General features: G+C 38.1%; 2 protein-coding genes across 3 annotated transcripts in view; one reads left to right on the top strand and one right to left on the bottom strand.

Moving 5' to 3' along the window:
• The window catches only part of stk25b (serine/threonine kinase 25b), a 21,854-nt gene extending 14,274 nt beyond the window's left edge, over positions 1–7,580 (top strand). The window contains exon 11 of the mRNA XM_056235561.1: positions 7,293–7,580. Within this exon, the coding sequence (XP_056091536.1) occupies positions 7,293–7,332 (40 nt within the window). The 3' untranslated portion in view covers positions 7,333–7,580. The remainder of the gene's footprint in view (positions 1–7,292) is intronic.
• Positions 1–21,933, bottom strand: part of septin2 (septin 2) — a 24,685-nt gene extending 2,752 nt beyond the window's left edge. The window contains exons 1-12 of one of the 2 annotated variants that reach the window (XM_056235562.1): positions 21,892–21,933; positions 21,612–21,726; positions 17,631–17,717; positions 17,305–17,428; positions 14,820–14,954; positions 14,596–14,713; positions 14,411–14,512; positions 13,334–13,479; positions 12,979–13,062; positions 9,940–10,000; positions 9,753–9,844; positions 8,310–9,389 (exon numbers count right to left, since the gene is read on the bottom strand). In XM_056235562.1, the coding sequence (XP_056091537.1) occupies positions 9,779–9,844; positions 9,940–10,000; positions 12,979–13,062; positions 13,334–13,479; positions 14,411–14,512; positions 14,596–14,713; positions 14,820–14,954; positions 17,305–17,428; positions 17,631–17,717; positions 21,612–21,726; positions 21,892–21,915 (1,062 nt within the window). In that variant the 5' untranslated portion in view covers positions 21,916–21,933 and the 3' untranslated portion in view covers positions 8,310–9,389; positions 9,753–9,778. Of the gene's footprint in view, positions 1–8,309; positions 9,390–9,752; positions 9,845–9,939; positions 10,001–12,978; positions 13,063–13,333; positions 13,480–14,410; positions 14,513–14,595; positions 14,714–14,819; positions 14,955–17,304; positions 17,429–17,630; positions 17,718–21,611; positions 21,727–21,891 lie in introns of those variants that run through there. The other variant, XM_056235563.1, reaches the window with a different exon arrangement.

The following is a 21,933-nucleotide window of genomic DNA, read 5'->3' as shown; positions in this document are numbered from 1 at the left end:
TAGAAGGGCAACAGTGACTGAAATAACCACTCGTTACAACCGAGGTATGCAGCAAAGCATTTGTGAAGCCACAACACGCACAACCTTGAGGCGGATGGGCTACAACAGCAGAAGACTCCACCGGGTACCACTCATCTCCACTACAAATAGGAAAAAGAGGCTACAATTTGCAAGAGCTCACCAAAATTGAACAGTTGAAGACTGGAAAAATGTTGCCTGGTCTGATGAGTCTCGATTTCTGTTGAGACATTCAGATGTTAGAGTCAGAATTTGGCGTAAACAGAATGAGAACATGGAACCATCATGCCTTGTTACCACTGTGCAGGCTGGTGGTGGTGGTGTAATGGTGTGGGGGATGTTTTCCTGGCACACTTTAGGCCCCTTCGTGCCAATTGGGCATCGTTTAAATGCCACGGCCTACCTGAGCATTGTTTCTGACCATGTCCATCCCTTTATGGCCACCATCTACCCATCCTCTGATGGCTACTTCCACCATGTCACAAAGCTCTAATCATTTCAAATTGGTTTCTTGAACATGACAATGAGTTCACTGTACTAAAATGGCCTCCACAGTCACCAGATCTCAACCCAATAGAGCATCTTTGGGATGTGGTGGAACGGGAGATTCGCATCATGGATGTGCAGCCGACAAATCTGCGGCAACTGTGTGATGCCATCATGTCAATATGGACCAAACTCCCTGAGGAATGCTTCCAGCACCTTGTTGAATCTATGCCACGAAGAATTGAGGCAGTTCTGAAGGCAAAAGGGGGTCCAACCCGTTACTAGCATGGGGTACCTAATAAAGTGGCCGGTGAGTGTATATGCCTATATAATACAAAATTGGTTCACAGTTCCAATTATTTATTTATTTTTCAAATTGTGCTTGCAAATTGTATAATATCAAATGTAAACATTTCTAGTAATTGTGCAGTTAATTCTCATACTGTTTTTACAGAAAGTTTGGGAATATATCCCAAATGTGTCACTAATAAAACACAATACAAATAATTTAAAGAGGAGGCTTATATTGAGCTTTTAAGATTTACCTAAGATTTATTTATATGTAGCCTACATATATTTTTGCTATTTTAATAAAAAGGTTACAATTACAACAACAATTAAAATTGTAACTATATTTCAAATGTATTCTTTCTTTGTATTATACTAAAGTATACATTTTATCATACATATTTCACAGTTGCGGATTAATTAGTTTGAATATAGCCTACAATCGAACAAACACTATAATAACATCTTAGCAAACAAGCTTATTTGATGTGGCAGTATTTTACAGTAAAAACGACATCTTGTCTTTCATATGTAACATATCGTTTTTATGATTAGGACATATAAATGTTAATTTGCAGTTTAATACGTTGCTTATACAAAAATATTTTATTTCAACATATTTCAGTCGATTTTTACTCATCTCAGTATTGGAATATAGTTAGGTAAAAGCTGTTCATTCATTCACACACAAAAACGCGATTCAAACAGTCTTTTTGTTTACAGACACTATTCCATATCGCGATTAGCACAAAGCACTTGAAAATAAAGAATGTACCTATTTCCTCGGCTGGATCCGTTGCTCCTCCAAATGAAACTACCTGTAGCCTACTTCTGAGGTAATTTTTTCCAGGATTATTATTAAGATAGTATTATTCCTCACAGCGTCGTAAATCTGAGTCTTTCGGTGGGTTATCCAGCTGATGTGAGGGCGTGGAGCATTTGTGTTTGAATAGAGCGCGCGCTCCGTGGGCGTGGTCAAATTAACTTTAATGAGCTGAGACGAGAACGACTATCATCTCTCTCTTTTCGTACAGATTACATAAAATGAGAAAATTTGTTTTTTATATAAATTACTTCATTTAAAAGAAGATAATTCAGGCTTCATGCCAGTATGCCTGTATACCTGTTTGACTGAGTATTTGCAGAGTTACAGTTCATTTTTCGGATGCGTTTCAGAATGGACTTCACTGACAGAGAGAACGCAGAACGCGCATCATGTTTATTTTTCTTTATTAGGCGAAAAGCACAACACTTTGTTTTTATTATGAGGTTCCACAAAAAAAATACAAACTTAACTCGATCAAGATAAGTGTGAAGGGTGCTAGTGTTATTTATTTCCTTATATAAATATATGTTGTTGAATGTGTTGCAAAGAAATCTGAGGAGCAGATGGCGCGCGCGCGCCAACATAATATGACGACGTAAGTGGGTCGAGGCGGCGCCTGCGCCATCAGCCAATAAATTGGCTTGATTCTATATGGATTCAGACTATCGGCACACCCAGAGGGCGTTCTGACGCGTAATTTTACACGTGAAATGCAGCCAAACCTTGCGAGCAAGAGCGCGCATGCAAGACAGAAGAGAGACTGTGCTTGTGTGTGTGTGCCTAATTAAGTCAGGCACCGAAATCAGGCACCGAAATTGTCGTTCTTATTCGGTCTGGTTACTACCGTTTACGTCGGAACCGGTTCCCTATTGGCACCGAGTTTCGGTACCCAACCCTACCCACAACTGATTAACATAAGTATTTCAGTAAGACCGTAATAATGTGAGTTAACCAGTTAGCAGGAGACCAACACAATATAAAACTCAAAACTAAGTATTTTGAACACCATCTTTCAAGAGCAAGTGGTGTGCGAATCCTGCATTGAACTCCAGGATTTGAGAAGCAGTCGTCAGTAAAATAAAGGGAACACAGCAAAAGTTTAGGATTATACTGTGGTATTGTGGTAAAGATTAATTTTAACCACTGATTCTTCACATGCTCGTCCTTGGGCAGTGAAAAAAAACTGGCTTTAGCGTCACATTGTACAGCCTCTTCTCGACATGATGCTGTCCAGTATCCACAGGAATCAGCTACAGTGTTTTTGAGGTTCAAGTTTTCCTTGGTGTCTGCTAGGGGTGTAACGGTTCACAAAATTCACGGTTCGGTTCGATACGATACAGTGGTGTCACGGTTCGATACGTTTTCGATACACCAAAAAGAAAGAAATGCCAGAGAAATTTCCTATTTATTAAAAGAAAAAATATTTTTAAATAAGTGTGAATTTTCAGACATCTTGAAACTTTTAGTTTTATAAATGGGGGTAATCTTTGAAGGATGAACAAATAATGTTTTGGTCATCACATTAAAAATAACATTTTAAATATGATAATATTTGAGTTTTGAAGTGCTGGAAAAAGATGTGTGACGTACTTGAAAGCATTTTTACTATTCCTGCCAAACTTCCATGGTTACAAGTTAAGTGTTACTACAGTAAATCCACGGTGAATGTTGCTGATCTGTGGACTTAAAAACCTATAACTATTTCATTCATGGAACAATGTTTCTCCTGGTTCCCACGTCAGCGCTGTTTGGTCCGTTAATAAAGGAGAAATTTGAATGCTTATCACTAGATCTTGCAGCGATGTTATTATTTCAGAGGCAAATTCAAATGCTTCCTTTACTGGATCTCTTAGCGGTGTGTAGTAACAGTGTCGCCTGATCAAGATCGGCTCGCGCTGCGCTGACATTGATGGTCCAAACTGATAAACGGTCCGTGAAGCACAAAATGATGTGTAGAGCAGTTTCGTTCCGCTTTCATTATGTTTGCCATTTGATGTGGTCGCGCCAGCGCGGATTTTGGTCGGCAGGAAAAATGGTCCAACGAATCGTTCGGTTTGTAATGCGTACCGAACGGTTCAATATATATGAATCGGCCAGCTGCGATGTCAGCGTCTGTTGTTTCATGTTTGCCCGCAAACGCGGCTGATATCCCCTTCACAGTTAGGTATTTCACTTGATCTTCCATAATAGATCATAGCTGTCAACATTGAACATTGAATATAAGGGAGATTTCCCGGAATCCATCCCCAAAATAAGGGAATTTTTCTTACCCACCACAAACTAAAAATAAAGCACTAATCATTAAAAGTCTAAAGAGTTTATAACTACAAATGAGTGAGAGAGAAAGAGACAGTGTGTGTGTGTATTAGAGAAAGTGTGTCATTTTTTATCAGAGAATGTTTAAATACTAATATCAGTTTACGAGGGAAACGGTACGTGGTGCTTCGGGGGCTGCTGGAGATGATTAGGGAGAGGTCAGTGCTCCTTTACCGATCAAAGCGCGCGCTGACACGGAGTATAATTGTTTATACTTGACGCGTCCGCACGAGCGCGGCAAAGATTACGCGTTGGGTGCGCAAGACCCCATTTCGCTTGGCTGTGTGCACAGCTTTTTTTGTAACAGCGCGCGCGGCGCCGCATCCGAGGATGAACGACTTCAAGCCGAATCTGCCCGAGCATGTCTCACACAATCAGAGCGTAAAAATACGGGATATTTTACGGGAAAATAATAAAACGGGAAGACAGCGGGAAAAGAGCTAAAATACGTGAGAAACCCGGAAAAACGGGAGGGTTGACAGCTATGTAATAGATAGGAGGGGACACACAACTAGTAAAGTTGGATCTGCTGGGAATCCTTATAAATGCTGACAAAGGGTCGGCCAGGCTTGGAAAATAATACTCTTCCCAAATCCCGTCGGCAAACAGGCTAAAATATTTCTTTTTGTCTCCACTAAGTGCCTCAAACAAAACTCCTGGACATCTCTTAAAGAGTCTACGCCGTGAACCTCGCATACTTTTGAGAATCCTACGTTTAGCTGATCTTGATAAATGCTCATTGTCACTCATGTAAACACAACAGTTTTTCTTCCGCAATCACACGTCTGCGCTTTGTTTCCCGGCAGACCGAAAATAAACGCGACACTCGCACCCCCCGGAAATCCGATCAAATTCAACCAATCAGATGACGACTTCGACATTCCTGAAGTGTTTCCAGTTAAGTGTACCATATGCATCAGACGTTTAGCCAACGTTCCGTGGGCGTGACGTCTGAGGCTGAGACTAGTGTGACATTGTTCCAGAGAGGCATGTTACGGGCAGAAACGTCGTTTTTTTTTTTTTTGCACACAAAAAGTATTCTTGTCACTTCATAACATCAAGGTTGAACCACTGTAGTCACATGGACTATTTTAACAATGTCTTTACTAGCTCTTCGATTTCATCAAAAAAATCTTAATTTGTGTTCTGAAAATGAACAAAGGTCTTATGGGTTTGGAACGACATGAGGGTGAGTATTTAATGACAGAACTTTCATTTAAGTTGACTTGACTTGGAATCGTGAAAGTGACTCGAGACTTGACTTGGAGATGAAGACAGAGACTCGTGAAAAACTTGTCATTTTGGTACAGAATTCCCGATTACGTTCTCTCTTTACTAACCCATATTACAGCATGAAACAACATTTTAATATTTATTCTTAATTCATTCATTTCCTATCAATATGTGCTGCAGCAAACACACCAAGCCAGCGTTATTATATACGCGTGTGACGCATCTGAAGGCACCCATTCATCACCTATTGGAAAAGGGCTGTTATATAAAATGAACAACAAACAGTAACAATATTTCCAAGTCTTAACTTAATTTGAAAAGCAATTAATCCAAAGGGGAGCTGTGGTGTTGCATATCAGTCAAGGGGTTTGCTTGCTGTCCATTTTCAAGTACAGACATGTACAAGTACATGCCCTTTTCATGTTTTTTTCCCAATTATTTGCTACCATATGCATATAATATCCAAATTTACCAAGTTAACTTTCATATGGACTGGACAGACACTTTCATTCGCATTTTATGACCCTGTCCAACTCATTTCCACAAATCAGTTTGTTGAGTCTGGGTGCGTTATTATATCGCATTATCACAAACAACACACAGACAGGAATGTTGTTCTTTGTAACACTTGTTTATAAATGGGTTTTGTTACTGCCGGTGCACACTGGAAGACTACATTACCCATCACTGCTTGAGAACTACACCAAACTACGGCAACTCAAACACCTCAAAATACAGAGCACTTTTTTTCTCTCTAGGTGACTGGCCCTGCTTTCCAAATGGTAAAAAGTTATATGGTTTGAAAGTAATAGTTTTTGATTGTGAATAAAAATTAAATAAATGATACTTTGTGTGGTTTATTAGACATTTTTGAAGTAGAAATCAGTTTCGATAGTTCAAAACACTGTTACTTACAAAAACAAGTGATGGGAAACCGAGGCTTTCTGAAGCGTTTGAGGCTTCAACACAGTGCGCATTAGCGACATCTGGTGGTCGGACTTGTTTTCGCCGCCATATCTAACAAACCATTGCGGAGCAGAGGATATACAGTTTGAAAAACCACGTGACCAAAGCTTCGGAAGTCCGTGACATACAAGAGTGTAATCAATCTGGGATCAATACAGTGCTAATCTGATCTAAATGAAGTTGTGCCAATGAGACCACAACTCATGTCATGTGTAGCCTGGTCAACGGATTTACATATTAATCAATAATATAAAATATACAAGTATAATTCATATTTGACATGAGTAGTTGAAAAAATATTTAGAGTGAGCTGTTTAACCCTTATGTAGACCCCAGCTATAAAACACGATTAAATGGAATAGAGGTGTGACGTGCATTCAGATTCTGTCTGGTGTTGAGGTTACATTTGACTCAAAACTATTCTACTGGATCCCAAATAAGTGTACACTCACACAGCCATTTGTGTGTCTGACAGCTAATCATTTCCCTTTTATGCATCAAGTGGGGTCACGATAGGCCTACAGCAATTTTTTTCAAACCACCTCTCCCGACTTTCTGATACTACTTGACATGATACTACATTCAAAGCTTCAAAACGCCATCAATCACGTGGTATTGTCATTTCGATACAATCATCGGTAGAGTGTGTGATACAATAGTGCTTTGAAAACTGCGTCGGAGCTCCGGTATCATCCGTCCCATCAGCCATCACTAACAAAAACTAGGAAAACTATTTCTAAAAATAGGACAGAGACTAGAGACTTGACTTGGATTTAAAGACTTGAGACTTGAATTGGACTCAAGAGGGACTTGTGAACATGTCTGGTTATGACTAGATGCTTAGCAACCAACAACCAATCACGTGCTTCATATTCACATGCTTTGGACGGTCACAGAAACTGTCTCAGTGTTTGAGGGGGAAATGTCAAATAATGACTGAAAGTGATAATTGGAGTAAAGAAGAGACCGTTTCATTATTACATTCTAGTCTGAAAAGTCCATGAATACCCGGGATTAATTGTTAACCCCGGGTAAATTAGAAGCAATGTGAAACATGAAGCAAGATAACCAGGATTCCTTTTACCCAGGATTAATTAAAAGCTCTTATGAGTGTAAATGTCATATTCTGCTGTAAAAAAAACCTCTTCTTTTGTATCAGGTTTGCTCTGAATGGCAACACTAAACCATCATCACGGTGAAGCCCCGCCCCTGCTGCTGCTGCTCCTCCCTCCTTCCGCCCAAAATCATCAGAGCCCCATCAGGACCACAATACAACTGCCCATCCTCCACCCTCTCTTACTCCCAGAGAACTTTTAATTAGTTATGACTAAATATTTTTTACAGTTTTCTTTATAGAATGGAAAGTATTTAAGAGAAAAAGCCATGTCATGGAGCGAACTGTGTTTACCTGTTAGATCAAAATCCTATTATAAAGTGTTTATGGAAACATTGTGTTTGTGTGGTAATTGGTGTGAATTGTGGTAATTACACATTTGTCAAGCCCTCTTCAAATATTTAATGAAGTTAAAATGAAGAAAATGGTACAATGCGCATCATAAAGTAAAGTTCTCAGGTGACATGGGGCATATACAGTTATATTTATAAATACATGTAGGGGAGTCTATGTTCTTATAATGTATTTATCTAAAATCAAAACTGGTATATTAATGTTACAATTGTGCAAAAAGCATGCATAACACAATAACATTACTATTAAATAGTTCCTGTTATCAGACTGTTGAGCATGAAAATGCTCAAAGATTTTACTTTAATTATGCTCAGATATCCTTTATTTTTAAGAAATGCTCAAATGTCCTTTGTTTTTATATACTCAAATTATATTCCAATAGTTCTGGAGCTTGTAGCATCGGTGTTCTGTTTCTCAATCTGAAACACAATGCTGTCCTCATCTGAGCTCGAGCCCATTAATCCATGTACTGTCAATAGGTCAGGCCTCTCACATTTACACACTTTCAATATTACATAACCTAATTTGATGCGGAAAGAACGATACTACTTCATTGGTACAATGATTCCTGTTTCACGACCTCTAGTGGCCATGGAGAGTTAGTGTTTTATGATTAGCCCACCATTTTGACAAGTCCTTTATGACCTTCCTGCTATAATCACCAGCAAATTGATATCAAAAAAAAAAAAAAAAAAGGCAAACCCCAAAAACTGTTTAATACAAAATTTTATTACAAGATGATAGACGATAATGGTTTAATAGAAAGTTTTCAAGTGAAACATTAAAACTGGATTGTGGGCAACTCCCATTTTCATGGCCAAATATGGAAAGTAAAGCTCAACTGTTTATGTTTGCTTTTGTGTAACAGATATAAACCCACATTTCAGATATTTATATTGTAACATTTGAATAAGAAATTGTTTATTTATGATATAGAAATTTGCTATAACCACAGGAATAAGATAAAAGATTTAGCCATCGATCCCAAAAGAAGGTAAAAACATGGCATACATCGATGTCAAAGAGCACAACAGCATAGTTCAATGCATCCAAATGTCACTCCACCAAGGAAACTTTACATTGCACTCATACCAGAACAATGTCTGACAGTAAATACATGACAGTATTCACTCAGGTACAAATAGAAATAAGCAAAATGAGCATTAACATCAGAGAAAAACGTATTCTCCTTCATTAGACGGCATAGGGAATGAATCATGGGTCACAGTATAATGTTTTGCATCCGTTAGGGGACCATTCAACTGAACAGCAAATATATTTCAAGACTTCATGCAGGGAAGAGAGAAAAAAACCTCCTGAATAGGAACAGCAATCTCTCTGGCAATACTTACAAACAGTATAAAATGATTTCTCCGAAAACATGGTGCAACAAATGCCACTGTGACACTCAAATTCAACAGCTGCTTGTATTTTCACAGTGTTGTTTAGTTAGACAGGATAAAGTGTTCTGGAGCTACACTACTACTAAAGCTGCACTATAGTAGAATTTGGCTCTTGTAACAGAAGAAAAACATACATTTTTTTCTTAATTACTGATGGTTGTTCTTCATTTTTGGTTACTGGAACAGGGAAAAAAAAGAATGAATATTAGCAACAGTATAAAAAAAAAAAACGTTAACACTGCTTAAAAAATTTGGGGGAAAACCCTCATACAAGATTGAAAGAAACTAAGAAAATGGCAAGCAAGGATCAGTCTCTCCTCTTTCTCCACATTTAGCATCACTTCCTCTTCTCGTTCTGTGTCAAGTTTGAATCACAAGTCGGCATCTATAAGAAATACAAACAAAAACAATCTCCCTAATTGCATATTTAATACCAAAAATAAATTGCCAATTTTCTCTAAAACATAAGTGACTCAATATTAAATTATATTTCAAGTTATGCAACATGCAGAGATTTGCATAAAAATACATTTACAAAATATTACATTTTTACAAAGTAAAAGAGTCTAAAAGGCAATAATATCAAATATAACATATATGTTGAATAGCAGCTCAGATTGCAGAACTGCTTATACATAATGTGTCAGTCCTGTGACCACAGATTTGGTTATGTTGATCTGTTTGTTTGGTTGTTGTTGGCATGGCTTACTTGCTTGCTTTAATGTCTGTGTTTGTAATGTGCTCTTACCGTGTTTCTCACAGGTGTGGGCCGTCTCATTCGTCTCCCTGCTTCTGCATCTGCGCCTGCATCTTAGCGATCATCTCCTGCATCCGCCTCAGCTGAGAGAGACACACAAACACAATCACACACTGACCTTCACACTCAAGCAGTTGTTTATTAGCGTTCAGCTTGTGTTTGGTTTGAGAGACTGTACCTCAGCCTCCTTCTCCTGCAAGATTATATCCTTGTCATTTTCCTCTGGCTCCGGACCCTTCCTGCTAAACACAAAGCAGGTGTAAAGAGACACACACACACAGCTGTACTGAGCAGTGAAGTTTGATAAATTATCATTTATGACACATCTCACAAATACTTTATTCTGTTGGCAAAACAAAATTACTAGGGCTGTCAAATGTTGAAAAATTAAATTTGAAATAAATGCCATGTAGCTTAAATAAATTATTCAGAATATCGTTAAATGTAAAATAAATTTAGATATTTATACTTTAACTAAAGATATTAAATTATTGTAGCAGGCATATCATTTATATATATATATATATATATATACACTACCGTTCAAAAGTTTGGGGTCAGTGAGAATTTTATTTTTATTTTTTGGAGGAAAGAAATCAATACTTTTATTTATCAAGGAATAATTAATTTGATCGAAAGTGACAGTAAAGACATTTATAATGTTACAAAAGTCTTTTGAACTTCCTATTCAAAGAATCCTAAAAAAAAATAAAAAAAAACTGTACAACTGACAGACCAACATCTGTTTCAACATTGATAATAATAATAAATGTTTCTTGAGCATCAAATCCTCATATTATACTGATTTGTGAAGGATCATTTGACACTGAAGACACTGACACTGGTGATGCTGAAAATTAGGGATGCACGATGATATCGGGACAACATCGGTATCGGCCGATAAAAGCTTAAAATGACCATCATCGGCATCGGCCGATATGAATATTTCTGCCGATGAGTCTTGCCGATAGGGTGGCGTGTTTCCTATGCGCACGTGACGACCGTGAACGAAGCATGAGCGCCAGCAACTTAAACTTCCAACTAGGGGTGTGCCGTGCGTCTCACGGTTTTTGATCGTGGGCGATTAAAATGTCTCCACTATCTGCTTTTGAAGAAAAATCATAGTATCGTGCATTCTATCAGTTCAATTCTGGCGCCTTCATCTCAACATACTGTACAACGCGACGTACATTCACATCACATCACATCACATGTAAACGCAGAGGTAGAGTTACACTCACGGGACACCGCAATTCACAAAAGTTCATTGTTTGCATGTGCGTCAAAGTCTTGCTAGGTAAACATGTCATTCACGTGCTGATGCGCTGTTCTAACATCCGCTTTTCTGAGCGCGTACACGCGACGCTCACAGGAACTAAAGCCTGTCACAGCGCCTGCATACTGGACTAATCTTTCGAGTCTTATTGCGCTGATACTGTCAAATACACACAAGGTTTACATAAACAAAGTTGGTTATGTCTAAAGTGAAAGCAAACAGAGAAAATCTGCTTGTCAAATGCGTGTATATTAGATGCGTCGCGTTACTCGCGTGCAGTTCTTAAAGAGACAGTAATAATATTCTGCCGCTTGTCTTTAAAGAGATACTGCACCCAGAAATAAAAATTCTGTCTATCTAATGTTGTTTCAAACCTGGATTCATTTCTTTCTTGTGCTTAAATATACTATGGAAGTCACTGGAGTACAGCAACTGTTTGGTTAGCCACATTCTTCCAAATAACTTTTATAATTTCAACAGAAGAAAGAAACTTGAGAGAGTAAATGATGACAATTTAAATTTTTGGGAGAACTATCCCGTTAATGTTAATAAAACAACAAAACAGAGGAAATCACTCACTGCTCTTGACTGAGAACATTAATAGAAGCTTTAATAAGCTTTTTTTGCACTTAAAAAAAATACAAATATATCGGTATCGGTATCGGGCAAAATTAGTTTGAAAATATCGGCATATCGAATATCGGCCAAAATCCTATATCGTGCATCCCTACTGAAAATTCAGCTTTGATCACAGGAATAAATTACACGTTACTATATATTCACACAGAAAACAGCTGATTTACACTGGAATAATATTTAATACTATAACTGATTTTTGTTGTATTTTTAATCAAATAAGCACAGCCATGGTTAGCAGAAGAGAATTCTTTTAAAAGTATTTAAAATCGTACCGACCCCAAACTTTTGAACGGTATATATATATACACACACACATACATAATGTTTGTGTGCACACATACACAATATATATAAATATAATAATATACATATGTTATATAAACAAACTTTCAGGTGAGAACCAATTAATCGTGTGATTATACATACACATATATATATATATATATATTCAAGTAAAAATTAAATTATATATAATCTTATAGTGATAAAAAAAAAAAACATTTTAAATGCCTGACAAAAATCTAATCTCTTATCTTACAAAAAAGTCTGGCATTTAAAATTAAAGTGCTCTGATGATAGGAAAATAAGGGGCAGTAATTGTTTATTTTTGCTAATTTTGTATATAAAAAAAATATATATATATTTTTTTATTTTTTATTTTTTTATTGACAGGCATTGAAATTACACACCAGATTTACATTGTGATTGAACAAAAACTGTGAATTAGTAAACCACCGGCAGTGTTTTGCGATGCAGAGTTTAGGTAAGAAGGAAAAGACAAACCCAAGTTAGTAGTGCAAGCGTGTAACAAGCTGAGCAGAAAGTTACTTTGTGAGTATTTGTGTGAGCGAGAGTGTGTTTTAGCAGTGCTAGCGTCAGGCTGAAGGACAGGTGGAGCTGTGACTGAGCTCCCAGCAGTACCTCCCCCTCCTATCCTCTGATGAACACAGATCCCACAGCTTGCTGCAGATCCATGACACTAAGTCAACACAGCACACATTAAAACTCAAGCTTGCATCTCTCTATAGTCCATGGAAGACAGCTTATTCAGCTTAAACCAAAGCTGCTCTTCTCCTTTTATTTTTTGCCATCAAATGACTGCTTATGTGTGTCTTTAGCAAAAATGAGAAGTGACTATGTAAAGTTGTGCTATTTCAATACACCTGCTTAGTCCTACCAGTGTTGTGATATTCAAATAATCTGACTACACTTTTATTGAGGTTGAGGGAGGAGGTGGGGAAAGACAGGCAGAGCAGTACGTACGCAGGCGACAGAGGCAGAATGTAACCATGGGAGGACAACCTGCCGCCTCGTTTGAGGCGCTCCGAGCGGAAGTTCTCATAGTGAAGGTCCTGAGTGACTTCCTGCAGGTCCTGCATGTGGGTGCTGCACAGATGGCAATAACCATCATTAGACAATAATGACAGAGACTGAGATAAAGTACATGATCGTAGAATGAATATGAGGCTGAGAGGGACAGAAGTACAGTCCATTTAATGTTTTAACTGTTTAAAGGTACAGTACAACATTTTTTTTCTTTAGCATTAAGTTTTGTCGACTGAGTGATTGACTCCAAGCTTCCTCACAACCTCATTTTCATTTGTGTAAAATCAAGAATTTTAGAACATTAAACAGAAGATAACTTAAAGTTATTCACATTAGCATGGTGCGAAGTTTAAGGAAGTCGTTGTGTTCTGGGTTTTCCACCTCCACCACGCCCCATGGATACAAACGCCCTCTCACTTTCTTCCCTTTAGCCTCAATCTGCTGGTTGGATCCCACCACGGCAAACGGTATACTGGCCTACAACAGAAAGACCAAAGGAAACTTATGACAGAATGCGGCCTCGCTTGGATGCTTAGTTCGGTTTCCTACTCTTCAGGAGAAGATATGATAAAAAAAAATCATTTTCTCACCCTCATGTTGGGCTAAATTAGCTTGACTTCTCTAGTGATTCTCTTTCAACATTTAGTCTGTTCCTCACATCTACAATAAGACTTGGAATATAGTAAACAAAACATATGGACCACTTTTATGATATGCAATCATTCATTGTTTTGGGGCAGCAAGTTATTTATTTATTTAAAAGTCTTATGCTCACCAAGGCTGCATTTATTACAATAATACACTAAGTAATATTGTGAAATAGTATTACAATTTAAAATAACTTTTCTATTTTAACATATATTAAAACAATTATTATTCCTGTGATGGTAAAGCTGAATTTTCAGCATCATTGTCTTGAGTCTTCAGTGTCACGTCACGTGATCCTTCAGAAATCATTATAATATGCTGATTTGCTGCTCAAGCAAAATTTATTGAAACAGTTGTGCTGCATAATATTTTTGTGAAATCTGTTATACATTTTTTTTTATACTTTGATGAACAGAAAGATCAGAAGAACCGCATTTTTTTTGTTATAGAAATCTTTTGTAACACTGTTGTCTTTACAGTCACTTTTGATTGATTTAATGTGTATTTGTTGAAAAATAAGTATTAATTTCTTTTAAAAAAATCTTGACCCCAAACTTTTGAATGGTAGTGTATATTCATGGTGCTTTTGTGTGTTTTTTTAAGTTTCAATCCATTAAAAAAACAAAACAAAAAAAACTACATTTATGCTTTTGTGTTCCATATGAGAAATACTCAAGTTTGTCATATTCTCACCCTCATTTTGTTCCAATTTTAAAGTTTGGGTCTCTTTAAATTAAATGAGAAAAATAAGACCACATACCTTGAGAATCCTGGTCTGCTCTTTGAAATCTTCATCCTCATCGGACTCGGCATCAGGGAGGTGATAGATCTTAATGCCGTGCTCATCAATTTCATCCAGAATCTAGAGCACGTAAAGAGATCCATATAGCCAACAAGCCAAACTTGTGATCAATCCATGTTTGAAAAAGAAATCTGAATGCTTACTCTGCGCTTGAGTCTCTCTCTCTCCCTCAGCGTCAGTGTATCTGCTTTAGCAATAACAGGAACAACATTCACTTTGTTGTGAATGGCCTTCATGAATTGGACATCTAGAGGCTTCAGTCTACAAAATTGGAATATGAGACAAGGAAATCAGCCATTTAAATCCAGACAAGAACTATGCGAACGCTTAAACCTACGACAGTGGAAGGTGTCATATAAGATCTCACCCGTGACCCAGAGGGGAAATGAAGTAAAAGCAGCAGTGCACACGGTTGTCCACAATGTGCCTTCGGTTGAGTCCGCTCTCGTCATGTAGGTAGCGTTCAAACTGGTCATCGATGTATGCGATAATGGTGTTAAAACTTCCCAGGAAAAGACAGAGCATCTCTTTAAACACTTACAGAGACAGTGATTTATAAGCAACAGAAACATTTAAGGAGTTTGTCAAATATAGAATAATAAAGCTCCATCCAAAAAAAAAAAATGTGCAGAACAAACTGTATGAATGATCAGGGATCTTCAACTTGAACCACTTGTTTTTAATGTTGGGATCTGAAGGAGGGCCACATGCAGCCAGAAACAGCACATGGTTTGACCATTTTTCCTGCATTTTACTCTTATCATTATTTTTCTCTTGTTTAGAAATGATAGCATCTATCCTGCTATCTATTCTCATCACCCAATAAGTATCAGTAAATTTCATTCTAAATCATTTTTGCAGCTTGTTGTACATAAATGCCCTTTACCGGGGGGGAGGTTTTGAGGTCTGAATTTGACATTGTTTTCATCGCTCATCTCAAAAGTTCAAGGCAAATTTGATTCCTAATGATATAACCCCTTAAAAGATCTTAAAAGAGTCTCAAACTGAAAAGTATAAGAGTGCAACAGTCAGGATCCGAAAGTAAACCATCCTATTCAAAATCCCCATTGTTCTATGAACAATCAACAATAAATAAATAGTTTTATATATTTTTTTAAATGTATCCATAGTAATTAATTTGATTATGTCATTGCACTGCTTCAAGAGATTGTAGTTCTTTCCCAATGCTGTTTTTATCAATTCTAAAAAAAACAAAGAATGGACTTGCTAACTATATAAACAGTAAAATTAACATAACTATGATTTAAACAACAGTTCAAATAAAAGCTTTACAAGTGTGTATAAAGACTTTTTTTAAAATCCCTATGGGAAAAATACTTCCGGAACCAAGGCCTCTGAAAAAGTGCTGCTTTGCATGTTACATGTTTTGGGCACTGTTGCACTCTATAACATCTATGTAAAAACAACGAGACATGACAAATGCACCAGGCCTTCAAGAAAAAAGGCTAAAGCGATTTTAACATGCATTGTAGAGATATATTCTATGAATATCTGGTCTGGTACAAAGCCAGGGCATTAAAATGTCAATTTTCACTTGTATAATGGTTATGTGAGGGCATACATTTCCTTTTTCAGACATGAGCACTTGAATATCTGCTCTTTGCTGTTTTTGCGCTCAAGTGGGTCAGGGAGCAGTCAGGAAGAGGTCACACATGTTTCCTGTCTCACCACTTCCACACTAGCAGAACAGCATTCCCAGAGCTCAAAAAAAAAAAAACGCCTCTTCCTCCATTCCTCTCTCTAGTCTTCGTGTCTCCTACCAAAGACTGTCTCCATTACACTATCAAGTGTCTCTTGTCAACCAAAGTTCTCTCAAAGAGAAAGTTCACCCAAAATAAATCTCTAATCTATTCAACCTCACACCATTCCAGACGTTTAAAACACAAAAGAGAATTTAAAACAATCCAAAAATCCATCTCTGTGAATACACTACTATTTAATAAATTTATTTAAGGTGCATAACAATGACTAACGTTTCGATGTAAAGTTACATCTTCATCAGAGTCATTGTTATGCACCTTAAATAAATGTATTAACTAGAAGACATCTGTGCTGCACCAGCGATTCCTTCTTTTTGCCAGTTCACTACTATTTGTTTCAGTAAGATTTATATTTAAAGTTATTTATAATTTTATTCAGCAAGGATGCATTAATTAAAAGTGACAGTAAGACAATTATAATGTTACAAAAGATGTCCATTTCAAAATAAATGCTGTTCTTTTATTTTATTTTCCAGAAAAAAGCATCAAGTTTACACAAAAATATTAAGGAGCACAACCATTTTCAACATTGATAATAATAATAAATGTTTCTTGAGCACCAAATCAGCATATTAGAATGATTTCTGAATGATCATGTGACTGAAGACTGGAGTAATGATGATGGAAATTCAGCTTTAACATCACAGGAATATTTTTATGTTGTAATAATATTTTGCAATATTACTGTTTTACTGTATTTTAATCAAATAAATGCATCCTTGGTGAGCATCAGAGACTTCATTAAAAAACAAAACAAATCTTACCGACCCCAAACTTTTGAATGTTAGCTTACATATAAATGCGAGTGAATGGACACCAAAGGTCCAAAAAGCACATATAGCCATCGTGACTAATCATTATGAGCTCAGTGATTTATCACTGTCTTCTGAAGAAAAACATCAACCATTCTCTTGCATTACATGGACTTTTTCATTTTTGGGTGAATTGTCACTTTAAAAAAAAAAGAGCATTAAATGGGAAATCAAGCCAAAACCACACAACATACACAATATGTATGATGACTGTATTTGAGCTGAGCGTATTTTTAATGACCAACAAAGCAATTCTCACCAGTCCTGGCTGTTGATGGCGTCACCGTATCCAGGCGTGTCGACCACAGTGAGACGCAGCTTCACTCCGCGCTCCTCGATCTCCACCGTTGAGGCCTCGATCTGCACAGTGCGCTCAATTTTCTCTGTACAACAAGAGCACATGTAAAAGATACATCAGAAAAGGCTAAAAAAAAAAAAAAAAACAAGGCTGAGGTCCAACCTTCTGTGCAAAACTGCCTCATAAATATCAGGCCACTATTTTTACCCTTCCCCATTATAATGTTTAAAAACCTGAACAATATTCTATAACATCTGATGTAATTTCATCAGTGTTGAAGCTCTCACCTGCAGCACCAGGAATGACCCTCTCTGGGTAGAGATCAGTGAGGAACAAGCTGTTGATAAGCGTGGACTTCCCCAAACCCGACTCACCTGAAAACAGCAGAAGTATTAATGAAGAAACATTAAATCATCATATCAACTACAAAAAAACACTTTGACAGGCAGATTGTGTTTCCCTACGCAACTAACAAACAGCATAAGTGTTATAAGCAATCATCAGGGGCCTTATTTATAACCGTTGCATACGCACAAAACAGGCCCTGAAAGAGGCCCTGAACTTCCGATGCATAAATTGTGATTTATAAAAACAAACTTGATGGGAAAATTTGCGCACCTGCACGCAAACTCTGACCCATGCTTACGAACATTTTGGAGACGGAGCAGTTTGGCGACACAGATGGTGAGCTGATGGACTGACGGCAGATGAAGAAAAAACACTTCAAATTTTCATTATGGCCCCGTTCACACCGCAAGTCCTAATGCTCAATTCTGATTTTTTGCTCAGATCTGATTTTTTGATTGGCTGTTCACATTACCTTTTAAAATGTGACCTATATCTGATTGCAGTGTGAACTGTTTGAGGTTTCAAACTAACCGGCATGCGCAAAAGAACAATAACAATGACATCAGACGCAGCACGCGGTTGCACTAAAGTTCGGGAGGTTATGGAGGTCGGAAGTAAGCATATTCACATTTATTTCATAATGTTTGTGTAATGGAAACTTTTGCGGGTTTATGGTTGCAAATTCACTACAGAGATCTGTGTGGATGCGTAGACGAAGCCAGGAGTGGTGGGAATATGACGTGAATAGTTTCACTGAGACGCTGTTCTCCTGTGTCCCCGTTCTTCCATTTCGTGTGCAATTTTTTTCAAAAACGGAGCGGTTACGGTAGGTCCTTCTAGCTTGAATTGAAGTATCTCCCCATATACTTAGATCTTACACCTCACTCTCATTGACTCGCTTCATCGCTGTTCTCCATATCTAGTCAAGTTTTTAATGTTAGGCTACTGTCTGTGTCTGTTGTGTCTAGGGCTTCGCCGGCGCATAATTGTGACAAATGTCGACGTAGATTGACGTAAAAGTCGCATTAAATCCGCCTTGATTGTTCACACTGCGGCCGCATTGAAAAAAATCAGATCTGGGTCTGATTCAGGACCACATATGTATTGGCGCTTTTCCACTGCATAGTACGGTACGGTTCGGTTCGGTGCGGCACGCTTTGGCGCTTTTCCACTGCATAGTACGGTACGGTTCGGTTCGGTACGGCTCACTTGTGGTGCTTTTCCACTGCATGGTCCGGTACGGTACGGCTCGCTTCGGCTCGCTTTAAATGGTACCTGGTCTGTTGAGGTTCCAAGCGTACCGTACCGGTACTAAAATGTGACGTAAAAACACTGCAGATCACTGATTGGTCAGACAGAATCGTCACTACCAGCGTCATTGGACACTAAACCCGCTAGATTTAAATAACCAGTAGACAACAGCCAACGCGGTAGCATCTGTTTTTTTAACTTTAAAAACAAATGGCTGAATCGTGGTCAGTGGACGAGGTGCAGACGTTCCTCTCGTTGGTTGCCGAGGAGCGGATCCAGCGAGAGCTGGATGGGGCAAAACGGAATGAAAAAGTGTTCCAAGAAGTAGCTCAGCTCTTAGCCGCACACGGCTATCACCGGACCTACAAGTGTAGGGACAAAATAACGATCAGTCCCACCCACTTTGAAGAGGTACTAACTGCGGTGGAAAAGCAACCGAGCTAAAGCGAACCGAACCGTGCCGTACCGAGTCGAGTCGTACCACGCAGTGGAAAAGCGAAGCGAGCCGAACCGTTCCGCGCCGAGTCGAACCGTACCGAGCCGAGCCGTACCAGCAGTGGAAAAGCGCCATATGTGGTCTAAATCTGATTTGAAAAAATCAGATCTGGGCTAGATTTGAGTGTTCACACTACCTCTGAAGAAGTCTGACCTGGTCACTTGACCCCAAAAAATCAGATTTGGGCCACTTTTGCCTGCAGTGTGAACGGGGCCATAGTGGTCTAAATCTGATTTGAAAAAATCAGATCTGGGCTAGATCTGAGTGTTCACATTACCACTGATGAAATCTGACCTGGTCACTTGACCCCAAAAAAATCAGATTTGGGCCACTTTTGCCTGCAGTGTGAACGGGGCCTATGAGTCCTTATCATAAATACAGTGCATGTTCACAATAACAGTTTAAAAAAATAAAAGAACGATTTTAACTATGTTTTACCTCTGATATACTCATTTACATTAAATATGCCATTCTCATTAATGGAGTTAAGCTCTTAAATTACATGAAATCATTACAGAGAAGTTACAACATTTTTTGTTTTCTAATAAATATAAATATTTGTAGTGGATGCAATGGTTTTGAACACTTTTCCTGTGGCAGGCTGTTTTTTTAATGTTTTAACTACAAAGAGGATTGCTATGGTTATTTCGGGGTGGAGACACGTGCGCACAATCTTCCGCTGACTGGGATTTATAAAGGGAATTTTGCCCAGGTTCTAGCGTACGCACGGTTTAATAAGTCTGAATATTTTTGGGCGTACGGCATTTTTGGCCTTCGGGCGCACGTACACTTTTAGTAAGGATTCTACGCACAGTTTTATAAATAAGACCCCAGATCCTCTAGTAAGTGTTTTTGTTCTCTACGTCTCAGTCAAGCTGTCTTCCATCATTTGCTGAAGCTGTGCAGCAGTGAAAGGGCTCGCGGCTGAGGTTCTGCATTCCTCTGTGATTTATTTTAAGACGATGGGATGACTGTACAATAAGCTCTGCTGAGCGGGCTCCCGGCCACCCTCCCCCCACAGCAGATCTCGTGTGTGTCAACATCTGTACACATACACACTCATAGAGCTGATGGGAGAGTCTGATTGCCTTAAAAAAAAACTACGATTCATCAGTGCTGTGCTGCTGCCAAAGAGTTTTGTTCCCACAGTCCCTTTCACTTCACAATAACAATTAAATCATGAAATACACTAAAATATAACGTTTTCCTTCCAAACATGGAAGCTGCTCTCACTGATGTTTCTAGAATGAGACGTTTCCCCATATGTTCACATACAGAGTTGTATTAATGCTGCCTTCACGTGCTATCGGAAATTCTTCCCACTTCTGAAGTGATTATGAGCTATTGACGTTCAAGTGCTTTGTTGTCAGATAGAACAGGAATCATGGAGGTCACCAGGTTTATTGTTGCCTATTTATTGGGGAAATCTTATTAAAGCCAAACTGATATTTAGCACCCTCGTTTGTTGACAACCATATTAACATTTACCACACTATTTAGATAGTCAGCTTGCTCCCGATTCTTGAACTTCGGTCACAACTAACACTACTCAAATAAAAAGAAAAGCCGCTGTAGCTGTTGTGGAAAAAACGAATAAAGCATACCAGTCACAGCAGCGATCGTTCTCCCCCTGCCATGTTTAAAGTTTATGGCCTGCCCAACTCAGAAATCCGGGTATCAAAATTATCTCAGAATTTCCCAGTATTAAATACGAGTTGAGAGGGTGTTCATGTGCAATTTCCGAATAGGAATCTCATATTTACGATAATTCTGATAGCATGTGAAAGCAGCATAAGCTGTAGGTTTTACATTATTATTGCCAAGAAAAGAAAAAGAAAAAAAAAGCTTAGTTTCTCATGGTTAGGATATAAATCACATGAAGATAAAAATGTCTTCAAAATACAAATAGTATGAGCAAAAGGTATATACTAATTAGTTTAGAGAGATTCATATTTTTTACACAGTAGAAGATCAGGGGAAAAAATCTACTTAATTCACAACAATTCATTCGTAATATTTAGCCTAGAGAAATGATGTAGATGGCTTTCCATATAATTAAATTTGTATTTTAATTTTATGAAACAAAAAGTTGTTCAAAAGTTTCATTGATGTATATTGGAAATATTTCCAAGTTTATCAGACAAATTCAAAACATCACATCGATGCTACTTACCCACCACCATGAGAGTGAACTCAAAGCCCTTTTTCACTGATTTCCGGTGTACCTGGTTTGGCAAATTCGCGAACCCCACATACCCAGGAGTCTCTGGGTTTGTAAACTGTCCCTGCTGATCACAAGAGAACAGAACAATCGATGAAGACGCTCATTTAAAAAGTCTTACTACACGGCTCTCTAAAATATTCGATTCTCTCAAAACCACTTCTTTGCACATCAACTCCGCATAAAACCCAAACCCTGTGCAACATCCACCCGTCAGCTCTCATTTCCTTACCTTCAGTTTTTCAGCTTGAGACATTTTGAGCTCGAACCAAAC

This window comes from Rhinichthys klamathensis, unplaced genomic scaffold (assembly GCF_029890125.1).
Source record: "Rhinichthys klamathensis goyatoka isolate OS25496 unplaced genomic scaffold, OSU_Roscu_1.1 h1tg000422l_1, whole genome shotgun sequence".
Taxonomy (NCBI): Eukaryota; Metazoa; Chordata; class Actinopteri; order Cypriniformes; family Leuciscidae; genus Rhinichthys; species Rhinichthys klamathensis.
The sequence above is the reverse complement of the archived record's forward strand: the minus strand, read 5'-3'. Positions and strand labels throughout refer to the sequence as shown.